The following is a 24491-nucleotide window of genomic DNA, read 5'->3' as shown; positions in this document are numbered from 1 at the left end:
TCGGAACAGAATATTCCTTGGAGACGGAACAGTCTATAATAGGCTAAACCATGGAGGTGGTGGTGATGATGATTTGATGAACGCTGCTAATACACTGAAAATGTGTTGTTGGAGGGACTGATTGAAGTTGGTAACTCTAGCAGAGGGTCATGTGAGCCGAACTCTGAATTGCTTATAGCCTCTGCATGAGCTGCATACCGGCTCAGTTGAGCGGCTCACGTGTGAAAGCAGTCTAAGTGTCATTTAAGTACGCAAACGTCCCCACCCGTCAAAATTTATTTGCCTTCCACAAGGTAGTGATACCTTCGGGAGGTATTAAAGTGCTCAAACTTAGAAACTAAATGCGAGTGGGTGTTCTCAACTTTTGATATCAGGAGGGAGCTAAGACTTGCTTCAAATTCAGATTTGTCGGATGCCCTTTTCAATAGATTTATGGCAATTGCTTCCAATTTGGAAGATCTCTCATTGACAGGATGTGATATATCTTTCGATTTTGAGCTGTGTAAGAAATATTACCCTGGTGACATGTTAGAATCTGGCTACACAGTGGCATCAGAAAGAGTTCTGACATTCATTAATATATTACAACACATTGTGTCAAAAGCAGGGAAGATTAGAAAGTTGAAATTTTGGTATCATGGACATTGATGATGCAGCATTGTCACAACTTGCAGAAGTACCAGAACTACATCTTGAAACACTACATCTTCATTTTTGTGAACAGCTGAACAATGCAGGCATACTCAGAATCAGAATACCAACCGAGTCTCACTGAATTAGATTTAAGTCACTGTCCTGGCATTGGTGATCCTCTGTAAATCTGCAGTTGCAATGACTTAATCTTGCTGAACTATCCTTACGTGAGAGAACTTTGTGTCTTATAGCAGAGAACCTTCCTAGGCTTATATATCTTGACCTTTGAGACTGTTCCAATGCAGTGACAGACATGTCTATTCAGGCCATTTTCCAACACCAAGTGTGGCTTCGATCCCTCAAACTGACAATGTGTGAGACAGTAACTGATGCTGGACTCACAGGGATGGGGTTGAGAAGAAGAGGGTCAGAACAAGCAGAAGAGTGGAAATGGAAAAAAGTTTATTGCAGATGTGTGAAGACCAGGACACAGAAGAAGTTGAAAATGGTGCTGGATTCTTGAGCCAAAAATCCAGGGTTTAAGACTGGTTGGACCCAATGTAGCATTTTGACATGCCTTCCTATTTTTCATTTCTGACCAACTCCGTGAAACAGAGTCTTTACTGTAAAACTTATTGTCACCCTGATAGTAAATTCCGTTTCTCACAGAACTCGAACATTCATTATTGTTTTCACAAGAGCCCATCACTGGACTGCGTCCGGAACCAGATGTTTCCAGTCCATACTTCAACACCCTTAATCCAACCTCAAACAAAGTTTTGTAAGTGTTGTAAAATCAAGAACTTTCATCATGAATCATTAAGCTGTAAGCCCTCTCTATTGGTCATTATCTTTGCCATCAACCTATCACTAGAAAAACATTTATATTTCACTGACAAATTTTCATTTTCACTTAATAAATGCGGTTACTAGTGTCGCAATAAAGAACAGAATTTCTCTGGTGGAGGTGGAGGTACTAGATTCGTTCCTTTACACTAGATTTATTAAATTTATTCAAAGCAGGTTCCGCCTGTGTAGTCCGTGCAGGGACTGCAGGCATAATTTCAAATGTTCTGACCTTTCTAGAGACATGCCAGAGCAGTTGGTTGTATCCAGGTACTTCAGATTGCTACATCTCTGTCCAATTGCTGTAAGGCTTGCATCTGTCAGCTTGGAGCATCCCTGCAGAGGAGATCGTACCCATTATTTAGCACTTGCAACAGATAACAATCACACTGCTACGTATCAGTTATCCAGAGAAGTTTGAAGAAAATTGTAAACATATCATATGACAGTTGCTTGTGTACTATCCACGATAAATACAATGCCATCACTGAGCAGTAATGAAATGCAAAATTGTAATATTTCACAGAATAACAATCAATTACATATTGTCTTATGATAAACTCCTTCATTTGGAATTCAATGTCACTGGGGACTTCCCACATCACTTAATGGTAATTATTTTTAAATACTTTATTTTTGGCATATATATATATATATATGGATTTTATTTGGAAGATACTTTTATGGGGAGATTTGTAATGTATCACTGTGAAACTATTACAGTAAAACTTTAATTTGATAAGCCATTAATGATCTATCACAGATTCTACTCTTAAAATGTTTTATTTATTTTATTTATTATGATTGAAAATATTTCGCTTAGTTTCAGATCTGAAGGACTTCTCTATAAAACATATTTTATTAGGATAATTTGATAATCTAAAGTAATCATGAGGAACCACAGAAATACAATCCTGGGTTCTTGCTTATTAACTTTATCAGCATGTGTTATGTACCAAGTTAACTTGCTTGATATAAAGTGACATATACCCGCAATTCAAGATGTTTCAGTCTTGACAAATGCTTCACAAGTTCAATAATGCCACTGTCTGTGATTTTGTTACAAAAGTTCATTTTAAGGGTTTCAATGCTTGGGTTCTTTGAGGCCAGATCTGAGATTCCTGCATCTGTTACCTGTAAGCAGAATGTAAAATGTAAAAAGAAAAAATAGCATTGAAAATTTTGTAAATGATCCTCTTTAACAAGCCCCTTGTACTTCTGTACAATTTTATCAAAATAGAAGGACTTGGTGTTTGAGACTAAAAGGTAAGATATCGAGAAACCCAATTAGAATCAAGACATATTAAATTTCCTGATGAAATTAACTTGCCGGCAGAGACTCAGATTTAAATGTTGAAGTTCAAGAAAACTAAAGGTTGACATCTGTGATTCCCTGGCAGCCATACAAATCTAGTTCTTGCAAACCTGGGGGGAAAAATAAATACGAGGGTCGCTCATTAAGTAATGCCCCACATTTTTTTCCTCGGAACATATTTATTCAAGATGGCTCAAATTTAGTGACAATATAAATCAATGTTTCCTTTACACATACTATTTTTCCACACAGTCCCCATCAACTTGTACGGTTTTACGCCAGCGTGGAACAAGTGCATGCATGCCTTGCCGGTACCAGCTCTTGTCCTGTGCACGTAGCCATGTCCTCACTGCTTGAATCACGCTCTCGTCATCTTCAAATCTTGTTCCGCGGATAGCATCTTTAAGTGGCCCAAAGAGATGGAAGTCGGAGGGTGCCAGATCTGGACTGTAGGGTGGATGGGGTAGCACCATCCAACCCAATTTGGTGATTTCTTCCCGGGTTCTCAGACTTGTGTGAGGGCGTGCATTGTCGTGCAGGAGCAAAATTTCTGCTGGATGCTTGTGAGGCCGAACTCGTCGAAAACGCTTCTTGAGGGTTTTCAGGGTCCTGATGTACGCGTCTGAATTGATGGTCGCACCTCTTGGCATCACATCCACAAGAATGACCCCATCACTGTCCCAAAAGACAGTCATCATGACTTTTCCGGCGGAGGGAGTTGTCTTGAATTTCTTCTTTCTCGGTGATTGAGGATGATGCCACTCCATTGACTGCCTTTTTGTCTCTGGCTCAAAGTGGTGTATCCAGGTTTCGTCACCTGTAATGATCCGGGACAGAAAGACCTCTCCCTCAGCATTAAAACACTCCAACAATTCAGAAGAAATCGTTTTCCTTTGAATCCTGTGGTCTGCTGTGAGACTTCGTGGAACCCATCTTGCGCACACCTTCGAATATGCGAGAGCCTGGATAATTGCAATCACACTTCCATTGCTGACTGAAAGCTGTTGGGCCAATTGTCGAGTTGTGATGCGCCGATCCTCATATTCATCGCCCTGATGACAGAGGCAGTATGACCTCTGAAACGTTGGTTAACATCGACCAGACTACACAGCGCAATAACCCAGAAGACGGATATCTTCAATATGCCAATAGTGTGTGTGGGGCTAGGTTTATAGGTGCTGGAATGTGAATGGAGTAGCCTGCCCCGAGCCAATGGGAGCAGGCGTGAGAGTGGACCAATAGGAGCGCGTGGGCGAGTGTGAGAGAAAGGAAGGGGGTGGGGGCTCGGGAAGTACGTCGGGAGGGACATCAGGAGTTCAGTTGAATGTGATTGGGGCCCTTAAGAGTGCCATGTTAGTGGTTTGGTTGGTTCTGTTGGTGCACTCTGGAGATGACAAGGTTCTGATATGCCTGTGTTTGTTATGGCATAGCAGGCCTTATTGAGTATCAAAAGGTTCTTTAGGTTGTGACAGATAGCTATGAAAGAAGGATCACCAATGTGTGAACACTTCTTCTTCTTCTTCTATGGCTCTCTGGTCCATATTCGGTCCATGGCCTCCTCAATTCTCCTCTTCCATTCAGTCCTATCCTCCGCTCGGATGTTAGGTCCATCTGTCAGAGGCTTTGATTGAGGTTTCAAAACATCTTCCTTTTTATGGTGCAAGGTTGTTAGCCTTGCAACCAACCCCCAACCTGGAGGACCAGGGTACCTGTCTTAGTCTGACCTCTCCCCTCAACCAATCTGGCTAGGGAGGCCCTACCAGTAGCCATGCTACCGCCAGCATAGCTCTTGGGGTCACTGAGGTACTCAAGCCCCACCACCATGACAAGGTGCAGGTACCATTAAGTGAGGTGTGAACACTCACTTAAATCTAATTCAGTGAGACTCAGTTGGTATTCTGTGATTCTGAGTACGCCTGCATTGTTCAGTCGTTCGCAAGAATGAAGATGTAGTGTTTTACGATGTAGTTCTGGTACTCCTGCAAGTTGTGAAAATGCTTCTTCTCCAATGTCCATGATACCAAAATTTCAACTTTCTAATCTTCCCTGCTTGTGACACAATGTGTTGTAATATATTCATGAATGTCAGAATACTTTCTGATGCCATTATGTAGCCAGATTTTAACATGTCTTCCTCTTCTTCTTATAGCGTTATAACCCTGTGTATGTCTTAGCTTGTTCGATGATTTTTTTCCATTCTGTCCTATCATTCACAATTCTTCTCCATCCCCTTACTCCCATCGTCCTCACATCCTCCACCACGTCGTCTATCCATCGTTTCCGTGGTCTCCCTCTCATCCTTCTTCCTATCGGTCTCCATTCCATCACTCTTCTAGTTACCGTTTCCTTCCATTCTTGCAACATGGCCAAGCCAGGCTAACCTTTTGCTTTTGATCAGCCTCACAATACCTGCTCCCTGTATGATACAATCTAGTTCATGATTCATCCTAATTCTCCAGGACCATAGATTTTCCGTAATATTTTGCGTTCAAATATTCCAAGTTGTTGCTCATCAAAGCTAGATAATGTCCAGGCTTCACATCCATATGTGACTACTGGTCTTATCAGAACTTTATAGATTCTCAGTTTAAATTGCCTCCCCAGTATTTTAGACTTCATTAAGTTCTGATAGGCATAATAACATCTATTACCATTCACACTACGTGCTTTAATTTCATTAGTTACTGAATTTATAGTATTAATCTGTGAACCCAGGTAATTAAAATTCTGCACTTGTTCAAAATTATAATGTCCTATTCTCAATTTATTTGTGACATTTCTTGCTGCTCTTGTAACTTTCATATATTTTGTTTTCGATTCATTTATTTTTAGCCCCCTTAATTGCGTTTCTTCTATCAATTTTAATACTGTTTCTTCCAGTGCAGCTTTATTTCTGCTAATAATAACTATATCGCCTGCATACGCACTCACTTGTATTGATTTTATGCCTATATATCCTGAGATCTCAAGTTTCTGAGTAGATGCTTCGAGCGTCAGGTTAAAAAGCATTGTTGAGAGAGCATCTCCTTGTCTAACTCCCATTAACTGACATTAAATGGTTAGCTCACCATCTACTCTTACTACTGCCTTGGAGTCTTTCAACGTTGCTCTAATGAGCCTGACGTATTTAGATGGTATCCCTAATAGGAGAATATCATTTAACATTTGAGACTATCAAATGCTTGTCTGAAGTCCACATATAAGTTATGTAAGTCAATGTTATATTCATAGGCTTTCTCCTGAATCTGTCTCAATACAAATATCTGGTCTATCGTTGATCCATTTGCTCTAAAGCCACACTGATACTCTCCTAACATCTCTTCTTCATATACAACCAATCTATTATATAGAATACTTGACAAGATTTTATATATTATATTCAGAAGTGTAATTCCTCTATAATTGGTACACTCCATTTTATCTCCTTTTTTATGTATAGGTTGTATTACTCCTAGGGTCCATTCTTCTGGAATCTTTTCTTCTTTCCAGATTAACAATATCAGATTATGTATTCTCTCCCATAACTTGACTCCCCCTTTTTTGAGTAGTTCAGCAGTAACCCCATCACTTCCGGGTGCTTTACCATTTTTCAGACATTTGATTACTTTTTGTACTTCTTTGAACGTAGGATCTTCAATGTAATTATCCACAGTATAATATGTCGGCTGCTCTGACTCAATTACATTTCCGGTCAGGATACAACTAAAATACTCTTTCCATCTATTAACAATATCACGGTTCTCTGTCAATAAATTTCCTTGACTATCTTTACATGCTACAGCTTTAGGTCTGTATTCTTGTGTTACTTCTTTAAGCTCCTTATGAAATTTTCTACTTTCATTTCTACGATGGTGTTTTATCATACTGTCGATCTTTCTTCCTAACGCTTCTCTTTTCTTCTTTCTACATTGTCTGGTGGCCAATATCAGTTCTTCATTATAAAGATTTCTATTAGCTCTCGTATTTCGTTGAAAACATTTCATTCTAGCTTGCTTCTTCTGTTCCACGACCGATCTACATTCATCATCATACCAATCTTCATTTCTTGATCTTCTTGTCTCTCCAACAGTTATATGTGCTGTATTTAAAATGGCATTCTTTAGGCAGTTCCATTCATCTTCAATATTAGGCCCTTTTTCTATCTTTTGTAATTCTAAGTTCATGATACTCCTGTACTGTGCCACTATCTTCTAATTTCTCTACATTCCATCTTTTAATTCTTTCCATTTTCCCTTTCATAACCATAGATATTTTTTGCTTCAAAAAAACCAACTAAATAATGGTCGGAATCAGAATTTGCCCCTCGGAATGTGCGCACATTTTCCACATCTGTCACCCATCTTCTAGATACCATTATATGATCTATTTGATTAAAATTATTTGTTGCAGGTATTTTCCAAGTACCCTTATGAATATCTTTCCTTGGGAAGTACGTGCTCATGACCCTTAAATTATTTGCAGCTGTAAATTGTGCTACCAGTAGGCCATTATTATTGGTTTCTTCATGTAGACTATTCCTTCCAAATAGTTTGACATAGACATCTTCTTTCCCAAGCTTCACATTATAATCACCAAGTACTATTATCATGTCATGTTTCGAAATTTTATCACATACAGACTGCAATTCATCATAAAAACCATCTACTGCCACCTCTTCTGTCCCCTTGATTGGTGCATAGACATTAACAAGGGTTTTATTATGGAATTTCCCTTTTACTCTAAGTGTATATATTCTTTCACTTACTGGCATAAAGGCCAGCACAGCCTTACGCATTTGTCTGGTAACGATAAATCCTACTCCACATTCTCCTTGTCTATCGTGTTTCCCAGAATAATATATGGAGAATTTTGCCTTATTAATTATTCCCTTACTTTTCCATCTAATTTCTTGTATAGCGACAATTTCCATTCTATATTTTATGATTTCATCAGCTATACCATTCATCGCTCCCACTTGTAACAGAGTGCACACATTCCACGTTCCAATATTTAGTATCATATTTTTATTCTTGTTCCTTGCTAATGTTCGTCTTCGTGAGGACAGTCCGGTTTCATTCATTAAATTATTATAAACTTTATTCTTTTTTACAAGGCTGGGTTGTTAGCCCTGCGCTCAACCCCCAACCTGGAGGACCAGGGACTCTTCTGTCTGGGTTACCATACCATAGCCAGAAAGACTCAGTTTTGAGGCGCTGGGTACTCGCCCTCATCCCCCCTCCTTGAGGGTAGGATTTGATGGTTGTGCTGAAAAATTATCAGCTTGAGCACTTTTCTAGATTTATTGAGGTAGTCAGTCCGGCACTGGCATCCTCCTAGAAGCTCACCAGCCATCCATTCACCCTCCTCCTTTATCCGGGCTTGGGACCGGCACTGTGATATATCAAGATACATCACAGAGGCGGAGTTGATTTTAACATGTCACCAGGGTAAAACTTCTTATACAGTTCAAAATCGAAAGAGATCTAACATCCTGTCAATGACAGATCTGACAAATATGTATTTGAAGCATGACTTAGCTCCCTAAGTTTGAAAATAGTGTTACTAAGCAGAATAACATCAGATTTCTGCTCCAGAACCCTTTCTGACTTTAAAAGTTCAGGAACACCCACTCACATTGAGAGTTTCTAAATGTGAGCACTTTAACTAAATATCTACAAAGGTCTTTTGTGATATATCACAACTATTTATGGAAAGAGACTGCATTTGTGGACAGAATCTATCCCAAAATTTGGTTAACTTTCCTCCTAGTTCTACTTCTTTGAACACAAAATTCAGAAACGTTTCAAGACTATTTTCAAAGACTTGTAGTGGTCTAGTGAGGTCATCTTGCAATACCACTACTTCATTGCTATGAGGTTTGAGGTCTTTCGATGCCATATGCCACAAATGGCACAATTGAGAGGCACTAATTCTGTGTGACAAAGGCAGGAACTCCAGGATGTATATTATAATCTGGAATATGAAAACATATAACATTAAACATTTAAAATATAACAAGGCAACGAAAAAAATTTGTTTTAGTAGAATGTTTTTAAGAGGTGACCACATAAGCTACAACTTTCTAAAAATGAAAAATTAAAGTACACGTCACAATAAACTATTCTAGATCATACACTACATAATCTTAAGCATAACCGATTAGATGCCACTACAGATGTTGACAATTCTAACCTCAATGGGAAGTTCAACAAATTCATTACTGAAGATATCCGTCTTCCGGGTTATTGCGCTGTGTAGTCTGGTCGATGTTAACCAACGTTTCAGAGGTCATACTGCCTCCGTCATCAGGGCGATGACGGAGGCAGTATGACCTCTGAAACGTTGGTTAACATCGACCAGACTACACAGCGCAATAACCCAGAAGACGGATATCTTCATACTCACTGCTGTGAGAAACTCAAGTCTTACAAATTCATTACTTTTAGTACTTCGATGTCTACTTTCACTTGAGATTTTTATGACGGACTCCATGTCAGATTGCTGTGTATGTGTAATGCCAGTAATTAATACATTTAACAAGAATACTTTTTCATGACCTTCAACATAGGTGTTTCCTACTATTTACCAGCTGATTTATCTAATTCCATATTACATATGTGGTTTAGTTTTATATCATGAGATGGCATGGCGGATGCTATGATACAAACTTTCACCGCTAGATGTCAAGTGCAGGAGACACTGATGAAAGTCTTAGTTTGGTGTTTAACTCCCAGGTTGTGAATTTTCGACTACAACAAAACATCGTTAGAGTTTAAAAATAGTCAAGAAACAAACGGACTTTTTGAGTTATTTTCTGGGTTAATTAATGTCACAAAACATCCTTCCGTCCCCTAATATTTGAATATGATTGGTCCCTTGCCTGACTGCTTTAAAGTTGGTTCAACTCCGGATATTGTATGGATCTATCAACACAACAAATTATTTTTAAATTCAAAACTAAGAAAGTTCTAACCTATAACTAACATAACTTAAATTTTGTACCATAATAGCATGTTTTCTGTTACAGAGCAATAGTTATGTCATTATACATTACTCACTAGAGCATTGCAGTGGACCATTTAAGATGTGTATTTCCCTTTTCAACTCATTAGTACGGTTAAAAGTATACCAGCCTTGCCACGAATATAATATATGCCTCTTGTATGGGTAATGACCATTAGCTTCCTCCCTTCGCTTGCTCACTTGCAGCCTGCATTCCGATTCACTAACTGGTTTCATTCTTTATCAACCATAGCTATTGAATTTTGGGCCCAAAGGCAACTTGTAAATATCATAAAGGGTATGAAAGAAATATTGGAAATATTCTTGTAGTTAATGACCACGTTTAACTGTTGATGTTTTTGAGGTTTATTTACTTTTTGTAATTCTATGAAACTATTTCAAATGAACTAACACACCTAATCTGCCACAAAGTTGGAATTTCACATGATTTACTTACTAGTAACACACACCAAAATTAGGAAGTTTCAAGGTTAACAATCCACAACTCATCACCTTGCTCATTCACCAATACCAACCTGGTATTCAACAGGAACACCAAGTTAAATGCAAATTAAATTAAAATGCTGAAATGTCATTAAAATACAATTGTGGCATTCAGAACCACATGAATACATATTTTATTAGAAGAGTCAGCGTGATGAGGTGGTATGCAGAACAGAAGCGTAGGGCATGACAAAGATATATGTAGCAATGAACCACATTTTAAAGATGCTGTGATAAATCTCCTTGCTATCTTAAGTGCTGAATAATACAGTAATGCAGCTACATGCACCGACCCCCATATCAAAAAGGATGAGCCTGGATGGAATTGTGTTGCGCATGATGGATAACTGGGGTTCAGTTCATGAAATGAGCAAGAATTTTCTCATCAACATCCAGGTTGGCTCTGCAGTCCACCCATTCTCCCACTCAGTCCTGGAGTTCCTTTTCAAAGGATAAATCACCTTGAGCACAAAGCTGATCACTCACTTCCGTCTACTGCTGAGACAGAGTGGATGGAGTGTTACATCCCTTCTTCCAGACACTTTCAAACCATGATTCTTATGCAAAGATAAACTTACATTCATATTGACCTTATGGGTGGGAATGTATCACCAATGTCTAATGGGTAAAAAGACAAAATTCATTCTCCCATCATGTACTTAAGTTTTAGACAAAACAGTTTATAATGTCTTCTTGGATAGAGTTTTGATTCTACAAATTTGTTTATAGAGCTGTACTAAAGGCAACATCACAGTACAAAATGTTGTGTTAAGGTTATAGAGAGATAGAAGAGTCTCAGAGTTTTAAACTCTGTGTATTAGAATGCTGATTGTTTCTTCCTACTGTAATCATCTTTTTGGGAATCTTCAACATGATTAGGAAAACAACAATAGTTGCACTGTTCAACACCTAGAATGTTTGCCGCAGGTTACAGTCATGTCCCTATTATTCTCCCAATGTAAATGTGATGGAAACAGGAATGTGGGAATTTTGCTTTTTAATTGTCTGCACAAATGGAGAAGAAGACCATTGATTTCAGTTTCAAAGCATATTTCCTCCACTTCTTGGCTGTAAATAGTGATTTCTCAAATGCAACTCGTAGTCTCCTGCACTTGACTGGCTAAGTGGATATATTAAAAGGCAGTATTTTAAAAGTCTGTAATCTGCAAAGATGCCTCATGCAAGATAACCCTACTACATAAAAGTGATGGAGGGTACTTTATGTGAAAGATTGTATATGAAATGGTACTATAAATAAGAATTATAAAGGGAGGAAAAAGTAAATGCATTTATGACATGAATTAATTGGCAAGTGTAACAGAGAGCAATTATGTAATTCTTCTGATATATAACAATAGGATGTTTTCTAGATCAGCATTTTTGCATAATAAACGCAGATAATTAGAAATAGACACATAATAGGTACCTCATAATTGTATGCATCAAACATAATTGTGTTCTGTTCCTAAAACAAAGCCAGAAAGTTCCTATAAACATAGGGTTGCAACGTCTTCATTAGTGAGACCTGGAAGCATCAGTAAATCAAATGGGACAAGTAAAACAGCTTATTATAAACACATTCATTTTTGTTCCTAAAAATACCTTAACAGGATTTTAATGTTCATAAAGTATTGACAAAAGTTTCTGAAAATGTCGTCTATTACTTTGAATGCATAGCTGAGCTCTGTGGCACTGGTACACTGAAAAATTTCTGTTGTCACAGCCACTGAATCAAATGCCAAAGCTAGTCCTTCATGTTCACTCTTTCCAAGTAATTTATGCCCCTAGATGCCCATACAGGTAGGATTTGGTAGATGTAAAATCAGACCACAGAATCAATTTGGTTCATCTCATCCATCAGCATGTGTGACAAGAGTCCAGAAGCTGCTTTATGTTGCAGGTAAAATGAACAGCAGCTTCACCATGCATAAACCACAGTTTTTTACATTGTTAATGGTACAGCCAACATTATTTGAGATAATTCTGTTGAAAATGTAAATAAGACACCCTAAGAGTTGAAATACTAACTCATAAGGTGATCACCAGTCATCCTCCTTCATTTGATTAGTTAGTTAGTTATTTCCTGTTACTCCTAGTGGAGCATAGGGCAGCAGTGAAGACCTTCCATCTAAAGAAGATTTCTGTCTTCTGGGTTATTGCACAGCGCAATAACCCAGAAGACAGAAATCTTCATATTCACCGCTGTGAGAACCTCAAGTCTTACCTTCCATCTAGTTCCTTCATTTGATTACCATAATAATATTTGATGAAGGGTACAAATTATGAGACTAATACATTCTTCACATATGACATAAAAAAGTATGCCTGAACTTTCAGTACTCAAAGCAACACATAACCAAGATATAATGCTAACCATTCAAACATGACAGCTTTTAATATCCAGACTGCATATTTACCTGCAATACTCAAAAGAGCAATGATACAACCACAAGTTTTGAAACTTGTTACAGAAAGACCAGTATTATTGTCATAAGCATAAACGAACTCATCATCACCACCAAATAATATCAATGAGCAATCATCAGAAAATATGCAGCTATTTGCAAATCTTCCTGGAGAAGGAACTTGAAATGTCAGTCTTACAATTCCAGTCTCACAGTACCAAACCTGAAAAAAGAATTAACACACATAACAAAAATTTATTAAACATAATCACACCTAACCAGAACCAACCAACCAATGAACCACAAATTTCAGAAGAACAGATTATCTGAATTAATAAGCTTTGTTGGTTTCATAATACAATTCGGACAAGCTACAGCTTAACCAAATATCATACAAAATGCAATCTGAAGAAGTTAAAGCTTTGCCAAGAAACATAAAAATAATTTAAAATCACTTTCAAAGTAGTAAGATTTAGGGAAATAACTGCTGTTTACTCTGATAATTATATAAAATACATTACACTCAATGGGCTGGTATGGCAGAAAGTAACCAACTCAGGGCTGATATGTCTGTCTGCAAGTTTCTACCCGAGAACTGCTGGATAGATCCTGAAGAAATTTTATACATGCCACTAGATGCTACCCCAAATTCATACCTTTAAATTCCTCACCATGTACCATGTTACAGACTGCACATACCCATTCCTGTTAAGGCATGACTTCACCCTGGATTTGGGACACAAGATATGAGAATGCACAGTTTCTTGCAAGATTCATTACTTGACTTTTAAAAGTTTAACAGAAATATATTTCTGTCAGCCAAACCAATTTACTGGAACTTACAAATGCAATCAGAACACTGGTTCATACTTTTCTCCTTACTGGATCATTTACTATTGTGCTACTGTACTGTCACAATCTTCCTAACATCTGGTGATTTTATTGATATCAGCAGTTTTCATTTAGGTCAAAAACAAATCACTGTTTAAAAATTGGTTTAAGACAAACTTGTAAATCACAGGAATATTAAAACCATAAAATTATTTGAAACACATGTCATGTTAAGTATGTATTTATTATTCCAGTCTATACACAAACGTAATTTAATTTAAAATGTTGTTGTTAAAATAACACTATAACATCTGTAATATAAATATCACAGTAAGTTATATTATGTTATAATTTTATAGCGCTTTTCATCGTATTACGATGTTACATTTTTCCGGCGCTTATTATTATTAACGACATGTTTCGATGCTATTATTGCATCATTTTCAGGTTTTTTATTGTCATTTATATTTTAAAACTATTATATATTTCAAATGCAACTATTTATTTGATTCACTGATTTGTTTTGTAGATTTTCTTTTGCAGATGTAAGACACTCCACACAGCACAAAATTGAAAATGAACACCTGACTATGAAAATTACGAAGACTGAAAAATCTGCAAAAGTATGCAAAATAGCAAAAAACATACTATCATTTAGACATGCTATGAAGAAGAATACCTTAACACAGCCATCACTAGAACATGACACCACTCATCACCAGCACTGGAGAATGTGGCATACAGTATGGTACTCTGATGACCACTGAATGTTAAGTAACTTCTGTCACCACCAGTATCACTGCAAAACATATTACTCCAACTGTCCTGCCTTATACGAGGAGATGGAGTCTTCAGAGCACAACCTGTAATGAAAATGACAATTGTAATTATTATTACAGCATTTTAAAACAGAGCAGTTGTAGCTACAAAAAAAAAAGTTATACAAACATTTACTCACTATAGTACTAAAATTTATTTTCCGCAGTTCCTCAAAGCAAATAACAGAATATACTTACCCAATTATAATAAGACAATTTTTACTTTTAGTTTCACTATAAAAACATTTGGTTGCCTTGCACTTGTAAACGAAGAAAGAGACAAATTAGATGAGCAGTTAAGACACAATTTCTTCTGAATTTATCAACTGATATATTCACAGTGAATGACTAACATGCTTTATGTTGAGAGAATGTCAAACTGTTTTATTCATTTTACTTTTTATAACTTCTGTTTTCAAAACACCCTCATCCAACATCGGGATACAGTCCTCATTCCTCCTCATAATTTTAAACAGTTTCACGGCTTCAAGATATATCTGAAGATCAATGTTTTGGTCTGAGCTCAGATATAAGTTTCTGGCTCTAAACTCATAATCACTTCATTTGGTAACAGGAAACAGGCGTCTTTGTATCTTGACCATGCCCTTAATGAATTAAAACCAAACACTTGGGAGCAGTTAGTTCAATGTTTGTTTTGAATAACAGAGCCCTGTTTCATCAAGAGGTTATGAATCCTGCTCACACCCACTAAAACTAGAAGAATGGGTCACAGTTCATCAGTTCACGTCAATAAGGGCAGTTATTTTTCTACAAATTTTTAATATTGGGCCAATACTACTTCCATTACCAGCATGTTGGTGTGACAAACAGACAGATAAGAAGTGTTACATGATCTGATCAAGCCAGTGGCTGTACCAAAATTATTAATGTCACAAAAGTGTAGGTATTGGTGATACAGTCCTTCTTCATTTACCATGTGTTGTTCTACCTTTTAATGCACTGATGTAGCTTGTTTCAATGTGTTATTTGATGAGTGAATGAGAGATGACAATTTTCTATACTTGTCCTTCACATTAAGTTACAAAGCAATCAACTCAACACTAATTATTGCAGCTAAATAAAAGTTCTTATACTTGAACATAAAGCTTGAAGTAATACATCTCTGTGTTGCCCTTGGTGGACTAGAGGTTAGCATGCTCGCCACTGGACCCAAGGTTTGCGGGTTCAAAACCAGCAAAGGTCGATGGATTTTTAAGGATGATAAAAATCCATAGCACAACCTCCTTTAGAGGGGACGTAAAGCTGGCGGTCCTAGTCATAGATTTACAGCATGTAAAAGAACCTTACGAGCATGAACGAGATGTTTCATAAGCAAAATTCAGCGGCAATTTCTCACCCAAGTCTCTCCTGGTTCACTACTAGATGGCTCTAGCAGACAAATCAGGATTGAGTAGAAATGTGCAGAGGCAGTGGGCTTGCCACTCACTACTCATAAATGCACACTTCAAAGACAAGGAAATCTCCCACATGGGAGGAGGCCAAGGCTCAACTTCGGGCTGTTGCACCATAGAAGAAAGAATACATCTCTGTGAAGTTCATGACTTGTCAAAGAATGAAACAGGAAGAGAGCATGGATTGACTTTCTCAACATTACTTATCATTCTGAAAAACAAAGACAAAAATAACAATAACAATTTGTTATATGTGTGTTCCAATCATAGTGTTTAGAACCAGCCTGTTAACACAGCATATGTATATAAAAGTTGGTTTAACTGTATTTCTATTTTGTAAGTTCAGTACAATTCAGTGCATTTATTCTTACACATGTATGCAGGCTTAGTAAATTATGGATGGAATGTGAGTAGAACTTGCGGGCATGCATAAATAGTGGCAGAACATTTGCTTATAATGGACAGTTTAAAGAAGTGGTCAGCTCAAGCGCAACCTAAATGGCCATGTTGCCAGGACCATGCGGCAGAAGAAGAATTATAATTACTGTTCCATGCAAGACAGATTTTTTCTGTTACTTTTAAGTTTTTACCTTGAATACTGAAAGGTATGATTATCCACAGAAAGAAAGCTACAAGACAACAATATAAAATCTATTTTCTTTAAAATATTGCTCATTACTTAATCTGATCTAAGAAGCCATGTCACAAATAAAATCAGTGCCATTTTTGTCACTATCAAAACAAGCATCTGAAAACCCAGACTTCAAGAACTGTCTAAAAATGTACAGCAACAGATATGCTAAGAAGTTGACCAAAGCTGTAACGGAACAATACAGATGGCTGGCAATAGTTTTCATTGGTAACGTATGATATATATCTGGCAGAAGGCAGCAAAAAGGTCCACCACTCTTATTCTACAAACATAATCAAATAACAATTACACATAACTTACAAGAATTCCAGATAAAGTTTATTAGGCCGTTCCTTAGCTATCTTCAATGCTTTCTTGTAAACGTGACTATTTCTATGTTCCTGCAATCCACACTGAACAATATCTGTATTTTGGTACTTGTGTAAATCTAAGCCACGTGACTGTATAAACTGTTCAAAGACTTGTAGCACAGATGTGAGATGTTCATCCTGGAAAGATAACATCTTTATCTATTAAATTTGTTACCAGTTTTTCCCAGCTACCAAATATGACACTATGTCTCATCCAGTTCTTCGATTTGTAACTTAAAATACAAATGAAAAGGGAAACTGACATGCTTTAATTATCCAAGTTCCTCCAATAGTAATACAAGAGCCTAGAGGGTTTACAATAATCCAAGCTGTGCAATAAACAATCATACTGTCATCTATATAGGGATTTTAATGCTGTTATTATAATCATCACTTTCCAATTTACATTTGCATAACTTTATTAAAACATCAAATTAAATACAATCGCAGTGTCAACTGTAAATGATGACAGGCTGAGACATCAGGATGACGTGTGTTGCTTTCCTATTTCCATTAAGGAGTGTGACAACTTCTTATATTTCACTAAAATAATTAACACTTAAAATAAGCATGGTATGCTTCCATGATAAGAGAAAGAATTCAATAAAAATAGCCAAGTGGCTGAGGTAGAGAAATGGTGCTGCGCAGCGGCAAAGATAAGCATGACAGAATGGCTTTAGGTGGCAATAAAAAAACTATAGACTTTTAGACTTAAATCATTGAAGATTTTGTATCTACAAATGATCTAGTGGTCAGGTATTGGATAAGGAACAAAAAGTTACAATAACTGTGTTAAATCTGACAGACATCTAAAATACTTCATCCAAGTATAGAAAGTAATCAAGTACACAACTGAAATAACAATATTAACTGCTTACATGAATATGAAATACATTTTAGTGCAAAACAAAGTATGTCCCTTCAATTTATATTTCACAGAATTTATTACAAACTTTTCTCAACTTACTGCCAGCAGGCAACAATTTTTTATAGTGGCCAGGCTCATCACTGTGTAATATCAGTTGGACTACATTTTTCAGTCCCAAACTTTAGGGACAAACATAAGCAACCTTAGATGAAAATATCCGTATTGTGATAAATACTTCCCCAATATACCTCACAAAGATCAAACTATTTCTCTAGTTACATCTCCAACAATGAATGCACTGTTCTTCCTGTAATCCACTAAAATATCTCCTGGACCTGTAACTTTCAATTTAGCAACAATAAACTCAAGATCCAGGTACAGCTTTGGAAATTCAGACCACATCTGAGCTTCATGCAAATAGTAGCCAATGTAAGAGTAGATGTAGTTGTCATTTGGAAGATTTGAAAAGTTTACACCAGAAATAGATCTGTAAGACTCCAGAAGTTTCTTATGCAGGTCCTAAAATAAGCAAAAACATCATATAATTGCAACATACAACCACATACCCACAAATGCTCAGGTAGAATAGAAGAAATTTAATGAACAAGTTAAAATTATTGTTCTCTGGCCAGAATACATCTGTAATTAATTAGTTTTATGGAAATATTATCTACCTTCTTAATAACAAACTGGTTTTAAATTATACTGCTTCAACTGATTTAATTACTGATTGCTGAATGATAGCTATGAAAATAATTATCAATAGTAAAAAGAAAATTGGAGAAATAGCATGAAAATCCATGTTTAAATAAGCATTTATATTTATATGCAACTTCTATTTTTGTATTATTATCATTCTTATGTCCCACTACACACCATGTAGGCACTTGGGGGGAAGAAGACATATAGCTCCTACTCATTGTTAACCTCAACACTAGATAGGGGCAGGTAGTCAGTGTAATGCCCTGGCAGCCCTCAGGAGAGGACCCTGGTACGCATTGGACAGGAGGCTGGGTGAGTCCCAGGGCCAGTATGAATGCAGAGGCAAGAGGAAAAACCCTTTGATGTTGGGGATCAAACCCCGGCTGTCCAGTCTATAATCAGTCACTATACTGACTCGGCTACCCCAGATCCCCTTTCTATCAATGAAGATTATTAATTATAAACAAGTCTGTAGTGTATCATCCCAGTGAATTATGTTGATTCTGTGTGTGAAAGTGATGGGTAGAAATAAACAATGTCACAGTTCTGACACCACAATTATTGTTCAGGTAAAGGAACTAAAAAAATGTAGGTACCATAATTTCTTCCTAGTAAATCTCATTTCATATATGATGGAAGAACAGACACTGAGGGGAGGGGGTACAGTTACTCAAGAATAGTTGTCTCTAGTATTTTTCACTCTATACATGTGGCAACATTTTCATGCACTTGTACACTTCATGCTATCATGAAGAGTAACAAGTTTCCTCTGCTCATAACTTGTACACCTGCTAGTTTCACACAATTAACCAAAGGGGAGTGATGATACCACTTTATTTGTGTAGGCATTGCAAAATGTGTCTGTAGTCTTAAGTAAATGCCTGGAATTATAGGGTAGCATGCAAAATTTAAATCCAGTTATATTTTTTCCTTAAAATCCATCTGCTAGGTGTGGAGCTGAATCCTACCTTCAATGTGTCTATTCCTCATATTCACGGCTATTCACTTCAAACAGCAATTCAAATTCAGAGATTTAAGAATACACATGTAAAAGTGCCAGTGTAATTACAAACCTTCTTTTCTTCATCTGATAGCTCACATTTTAGGTAGTATAAAAGTAAGTCATGGATCCAATATACATAACTATTCAACAACTCATTCCATTTGGACACTGCAAGCGATTTCTTAATAAACTCACTCATTATATCTTCTACTTCATATTTATTTCGTAACCAAAGAATTCCCAGCACCTGCAATAAGTAAATTTATAAAATGAACAAACATAATTAAATCCACATTTACAGATCACTAATTTGTGTCTGTAAGTGTTGGGGAAAAATGTAGACTGTATTCAAAACAACCAAAATTCAAATTGATTTAATTATTATAATGCAATTTAAATTGTAGTCAATAAATAAACTACAATACTGTAACAAGAGGCAGTAGCAATTATTCATACATATTTTAACTCTTAATGACAAGAAATGCAGTAGAACATAGTAAGAAAATCTGTATGATCTGATATACTTAAATATAAAATAGCTTTAAATCACTGGAAAAAAGTTAAAAATTCAGTTCTGCAAGCAAAGCCTGAAAATTACATGTTAATGACAATAAACAAATGTACATACTTTAAAGAATAATGACTTAACCTCAGGTTTGATATTCACATCCTCAACAAAGAGAGCAAAGTCCTGATAGCAGCATTTTATTTCATCTGGCAAGTTTTCTATACAAAGTCCAATTGCACCTGCTATGCCATTCTCTTGAGAAATACTGCTTTTATTTAAATTTCTGGAACAGAAAATTACACAAACATGAAAATTTGAAATTGTTCCATACATGGGCACCTCTAGTGACATGATACATATTCAAATGTCTGCCAAATACTACATATCACACACACATTAATGAATCTGTTCCTTCATTTCAGTAAATGCTGATGACAATTGTGAAATTGTAGACACATTTCTTGGAATACCCCCAAAAGAAGTATAACAGGGTAAGCCTGAGAGACTTCAGAGACCAAGGACTAGTCCTGCTTGCCTAACCCACCCTTCTGGTGTAACAAAGGAACTGACCCAATGGCACATGGCAGAAGGGTAGAGATCTGACTTGTTGAAACCTAATTCCCTGCAGAATATCCTGAAGAAGCTGTTGCCACAACCAGTTCTCCAAGATAAGAAACAGATAATAGTAATACTGATCCAGGTAGGCAAAGAAAAATGTACCAATAGACCATTTGCTTCAACAAAGAACAGATAACCTTCCTTAATTTGCTTTGAGTACAACTCCTTAATCCTTAGTAGAGTTATTTAGAAGGTGAATCCTTTCAAATTTCATTCTGTATCATCTTCAAACAACTACCAGATATACTGTAGCATCACACCAGAAATAACACATCATATTTTCTTGTGGAGTAACATTCAGTTCAACTTATAGATGCAGCACCAGTCTGGAGTAAGAGAGAGAAGTATTTCTACAGAAACTTTTCATGTGTTCCTGCTGTATGGAATTTGATTTATTACAACTCCTAAATTAGCTTTGGAGATACATTTATTACAAGTCAGGTCTCTATAAAACATTCTACGACACACATTTTTATATATAAAAAACCAAAACAAACAAACCATCTGATCCATTCTCAATTTACAACACACACTGGTTATGTGGACCGTGCAATCACAATGTTTCTATTCAATCTAAGTTAGTCGAGCAAATAAGTACTGAGACAAATCAAAGGAAAACTAATAGCAAAAGTCCAAGTTAACAGTGCAATAAAATTATAAATCATGAAGGTAGAAAATATGAAAACAATTACAGATTCATCTGTTTGCCTGTTTAAAAAATTTCCAACTTTCTTTGCACTGAAAATGTCCTTTACATCACAAAATGCTTATAGCTTCTTTACCCCACTGCAGGCCTACATCTATCAGGAATTCAACATTTTTTGAATTAAAAATGCATAGCACAACTTCCATCGGAGGGGAAGTAAAGTCAGCGATCCCAAGCTGTAGATTTACGACATGTAAAAGAACCTTATGAGCATGAACGAGATGCTTTGTAAGAAAAATTCAGCGGCCATTTCTCACCCAAGTCTCTCCTGATTCACTGCTAGATGGCTCTGGCAGAGGCCAATCACTACTCACAAATGCACACTTCAAAGATTAGTAAACCTCTGAAAGGGGGTAGCAAAGACCCACAACTGGGTTGTATAGCCAAGGAAGAAGAAGAATAAATTATGTGATATGATTTTGGGAGCCCACTTGAGTCAAAATAATATAAATGTTTATAGCTTGATCTCTCTTAATACACACTTGAGAATTTAACTGCATTTTACTGTCACCTAACAAAGAAACTGAAAATTAAATAACCAAATATGTACAAACATTACACAACATACAGTAATACTAAGAAGCACAACTGTGCACACATCCTTCAGCATGACATAATAAATACATTGAAAAATAATTCACATGCATTTTGGAGTTATTAACTAGAATTAGATTAGTGACAATAAAGGTTTAACATACCCATAATCACACCTCACTAGCTTATCAAGGTAATAATCCCATTGTCCAGAATTGCGCAGAACATCATCTCTATTTTCTGCTAATTGTGCTCCAATTAATGCAATCACCATGGGAACCCCTAAAATATTAACATATTTTTATAGAAGATAAGCAATTAAACTTGTTCATGACTATATGTAATTGCACAAGTATTATACTTCTTACCATAACCGAAATCTCTTGTCATCAGTGTGAGTTTTCATTTAGTGTAGTTAATAAGAATATTACAACACATACAGACAAGAAAATGGAGCACAAGAGACAATAAAAGTACAGAGAATGGACTTACCATACTGTTAATACTGTACTACTGCTTATATACATCAATATAGCACCTTTCAATATTGAACTACATACTAAGTATTCACCTGGCAAGAGAACAAATGTAATAGTAATCAATGTCCTGTCCTTTAATTTTTTAAACTGCAACAATTTCACTTCTGCTATTCAATAATTTCCTATCACCAAATTCTTAATTGCATACTGTTAATATTATACAGAGCAGGCTGCTATATCACAGAACTGTCAGCAGCATTCCAATACTTATGTCATATACTAAACGAGGCATATTATTCGAGGACTGTGTCTCTAATGATTTACAATGTTACAGTAACATTTTTATATAATTTTAATAACATTCTCATAGAAATTTTAAGAGCCTGTTCTCCATAGGCAGAGTGTCTAGTATCATACTTTCAAAAGAATTTCTGTGCCTTGCTCACTTTCTCACATAAGTTATCTTACCATGATTCATTTGAGCATTTTCTTATGAAATATTAAAAGATTTTTAAGACTCGTTACTTACTCATTTCCTTATTAAGTATGATAAATGTTACTGACAATATGTCTGTCGCCAATGCTTTCCCCTAATCCTTTTTAATATGTCATATTACAAATATGGCTGTCTTCTTTTAGGTTAATGCACCATGTAGTCTGGCAGAACTTCACTGATGCTTCAGAGGCAGCAAGCACCTCTAAAAAGTTGAACTTCTACCTGACTACAATGTGCAACAACCCAGAAGACAACCATCTTCATACTCACCATTGTCAGACCCTGAAATCATAAGTAATATTACCTTTACATAACCGATGAATGTTCTTGGCTTGAGAAGGCAGCTGAGACACTTCAACTCCAACACATTTCGCTATTAAACACAATGACTCGTGCTCCATAAAGCCCTCACTAATCTGTGAAGGAAGTAAAGATTCTCTTACTACCTATTTATAAGAGTCTCAGACCACAGAAAATGCTTTCCTTCATCCTTTAAAGCATGGGCATTTGAACATCAGGCTGTAGGATGAGGTGTATATAAATTTTCCTCAAGCAAGGGTACAAATTACATGATTTTTGAACTGAAATAATGTCCATGCTTTTTATTTAATTTACATAAAATAAAAATATGAGTTCCCTCTAAACTCTAAAGCTATAAATACACATTTTATGTTACTTCACAAATTATTCTTTGTATAGTAAGCCTTGAAACACCCATCCATGCACAGGGCAACATCAAATTCTTAACACTATATACTATAGAAGTTAAGAAAGTTTCAGCTTCCAGCAACTTTGCTGCATTTACTACAGTGGATGCAAGTGCAATTATCTATCTCATGAAGATATTGCAATGATACTGCTATTAAATATGTTGGATTTTGAAATAGCTTACTCATACGTTATATATCTGTGCACATGTGTGTGAGTGTCATTATTGTGTCATTCTGTCCCCATATTTTTTTTTTATATTCTATGTGCCGTTTTAATAGAAATCTGAATTAAAGTGTGCCGTATAGAGAAACATTTCTCAACAGAATTTTATTATGTAGACTGTACACGTCTATTTTTTCTTTCTCTCTCTCTGTATCTTTTAAGCTCCTAATGAATGTATCGTCAGTAAATAATTTTTAAAAGCAATAATTTATAGAGTTTCTTATTTCCATTGAGGCTTTCTAATGATATATATATGTATATATCATTTGATTACTGTATAATGTATAGTTTAAAGAACATATATTAGTATATATTACAAAACTATATGAGTATGTAGGATGATTCATTAAATACAAAAATTATATTTGCATTTGTTGATGGACAGGAGCATTTTATTTCAGCTACTAGAGTAACACCCATTAAAAATTAAGGGGAAATACTATATATTATAATATTCCTCCTGGAATACAGTATATTGTAGTATATTTCATCATAACGTTTACAAGAATAGTCACAAATTTTCCCAGTCATTACATTCAAAGAATATAATTTTTGATACATATGTTGTCATTACTCTTGGAATTTCAAAATACGCGCCATCAAGACTGGCCAACGAGCTAGCGAAGGCAAAGTTCTTGATGGAAGATCTACGTTACAGACTACTGCTGCCATCTACGGAGAACTCGTCGCGACTACTTGAAGAAAGGAAGTGGAAACATGAAGATTTCTGTCTTCTGGGTTATTGCGCTGTGTAGTCTGGTCGATGTTAACCAACGTTTCAGAGGTCATACTGCCTCCGTCATCAGGGCGATGAATATGCCAATAGGGTGTGAGGAGTTGGATTTTATAGGCAGGGAAGTGAAAGGTGTAGCCTGCCCCGAGCCAATGGGAGCAGGT

General features: G+C 36.3%; 1 protein-coding gene and 1 long non-coding RNA gene across 4 annotated transcripts in view; one reads left to right on the top strand and one right to left on the bottom strand.

The window, feature by feature from the left end:
- The window catches only part of LOC110826769 (uncharacterized), a 78652-nt gene extending 62797 nt beyond the window's left edge, over nucleotides 1-15855 (top strand). The window contains exons 8-9 of one of the 2 annotated variants that reach the window (XR_015536659.1): nucleotides 14045-14398; nucleotides 15717-15855. This is a non-coding gene — a long non-coding RNA (uncharacterized LOC110826769). Of the gene's footprint in view, nucleotides 1-14044; nucleotides 14469-15716 lie in introns of those variants that run through there. The other variant, XR_015536658.1, reaches the window with a different exon arrangement.
- LOC147872882 (apoptotic protease-activating factor 1-like) lies at nucleotides 15833-23243 on the bottom strand. 2 transcript variants are annotated; one of them, XM_087354339.1, is made up of 6 exons: nucleotides 22966-23241; nucleotides 21851-21968; nucleotides 19970-20111; nucleotides 19391-19567; nucleotides 16698-16885; nucleotides 15833-15956 (listed from the first exon to the last, which is right to left on the bottom strand). In XM_087354339.1, the coding sequence occupies exons 1-6, from the start codon at nucleotides 23060-23062 to the stop codon at nucleotides 15890-15892; spliced, it is 789 nt and encodes a 262-aa protein (XP_087210465.1). In that variant the 5' UTR covers nucleotides 23063-23241; the 3' UTR covers nucleotides 15833-15889. The 2 variants fall into 2 exon arrangements, with proteins under 2 accessions (XP_087210465.1, XP_087210464.1); XM_087354338.1 differs by lacking the exons at nucleotides 15833-15956; nucleotides 16698-16885 and adding an exon at nucleotides 17636-18134 and having other exon boundaries at nucleotides 22966-23243.
- Between the last annotated feature and the right edge of the window lie 1248 nt (nucleotides 23244-24491).

This window comes from Zootermopsis nevadensis, unplaced genomic scaffold (assembly GCF_977971745.1).
Source record: "Zootermopsis nevadensis isolate Lab colony 2312 unplaced genomic scaffold, Znev_1.0 Znev_ptg000023l, whole genome shotgun sequence".
Classification (NCBI taxonomy): Eukaryota; Metazoa; Arthropoda; class Insecta; order Blattodea; family Termopsidae; genus Zootermopsis; species Zootermopsis nevadensis.
This window is presented reverse-complemented; position numbering and strand designations above follow the sequence as displayed.

Coding starts and splice junctions, on each gene's coding strand:
- LOC147872882 (XM_087354338.1), bottom strand. CDS start 23,062: ATGGAGCACGAGTCATTGTGTTTAATAGCGAAATGTGTTGGAGTTGAA. Junction 21,969..22,965: donor CATTCATCGGTTATGTAAAG/GTAATATTACTT, acceptor TTAATATTTTAG/GGGTTCCCATGGTGATTGCA. Junction 19,568..19,969: donor ATGTGAATATCAAACCTGAG/GTTAAGTCATTA, acceptor TACTTATTGCAG/GTGCTGGGAATTCTTTGGTT.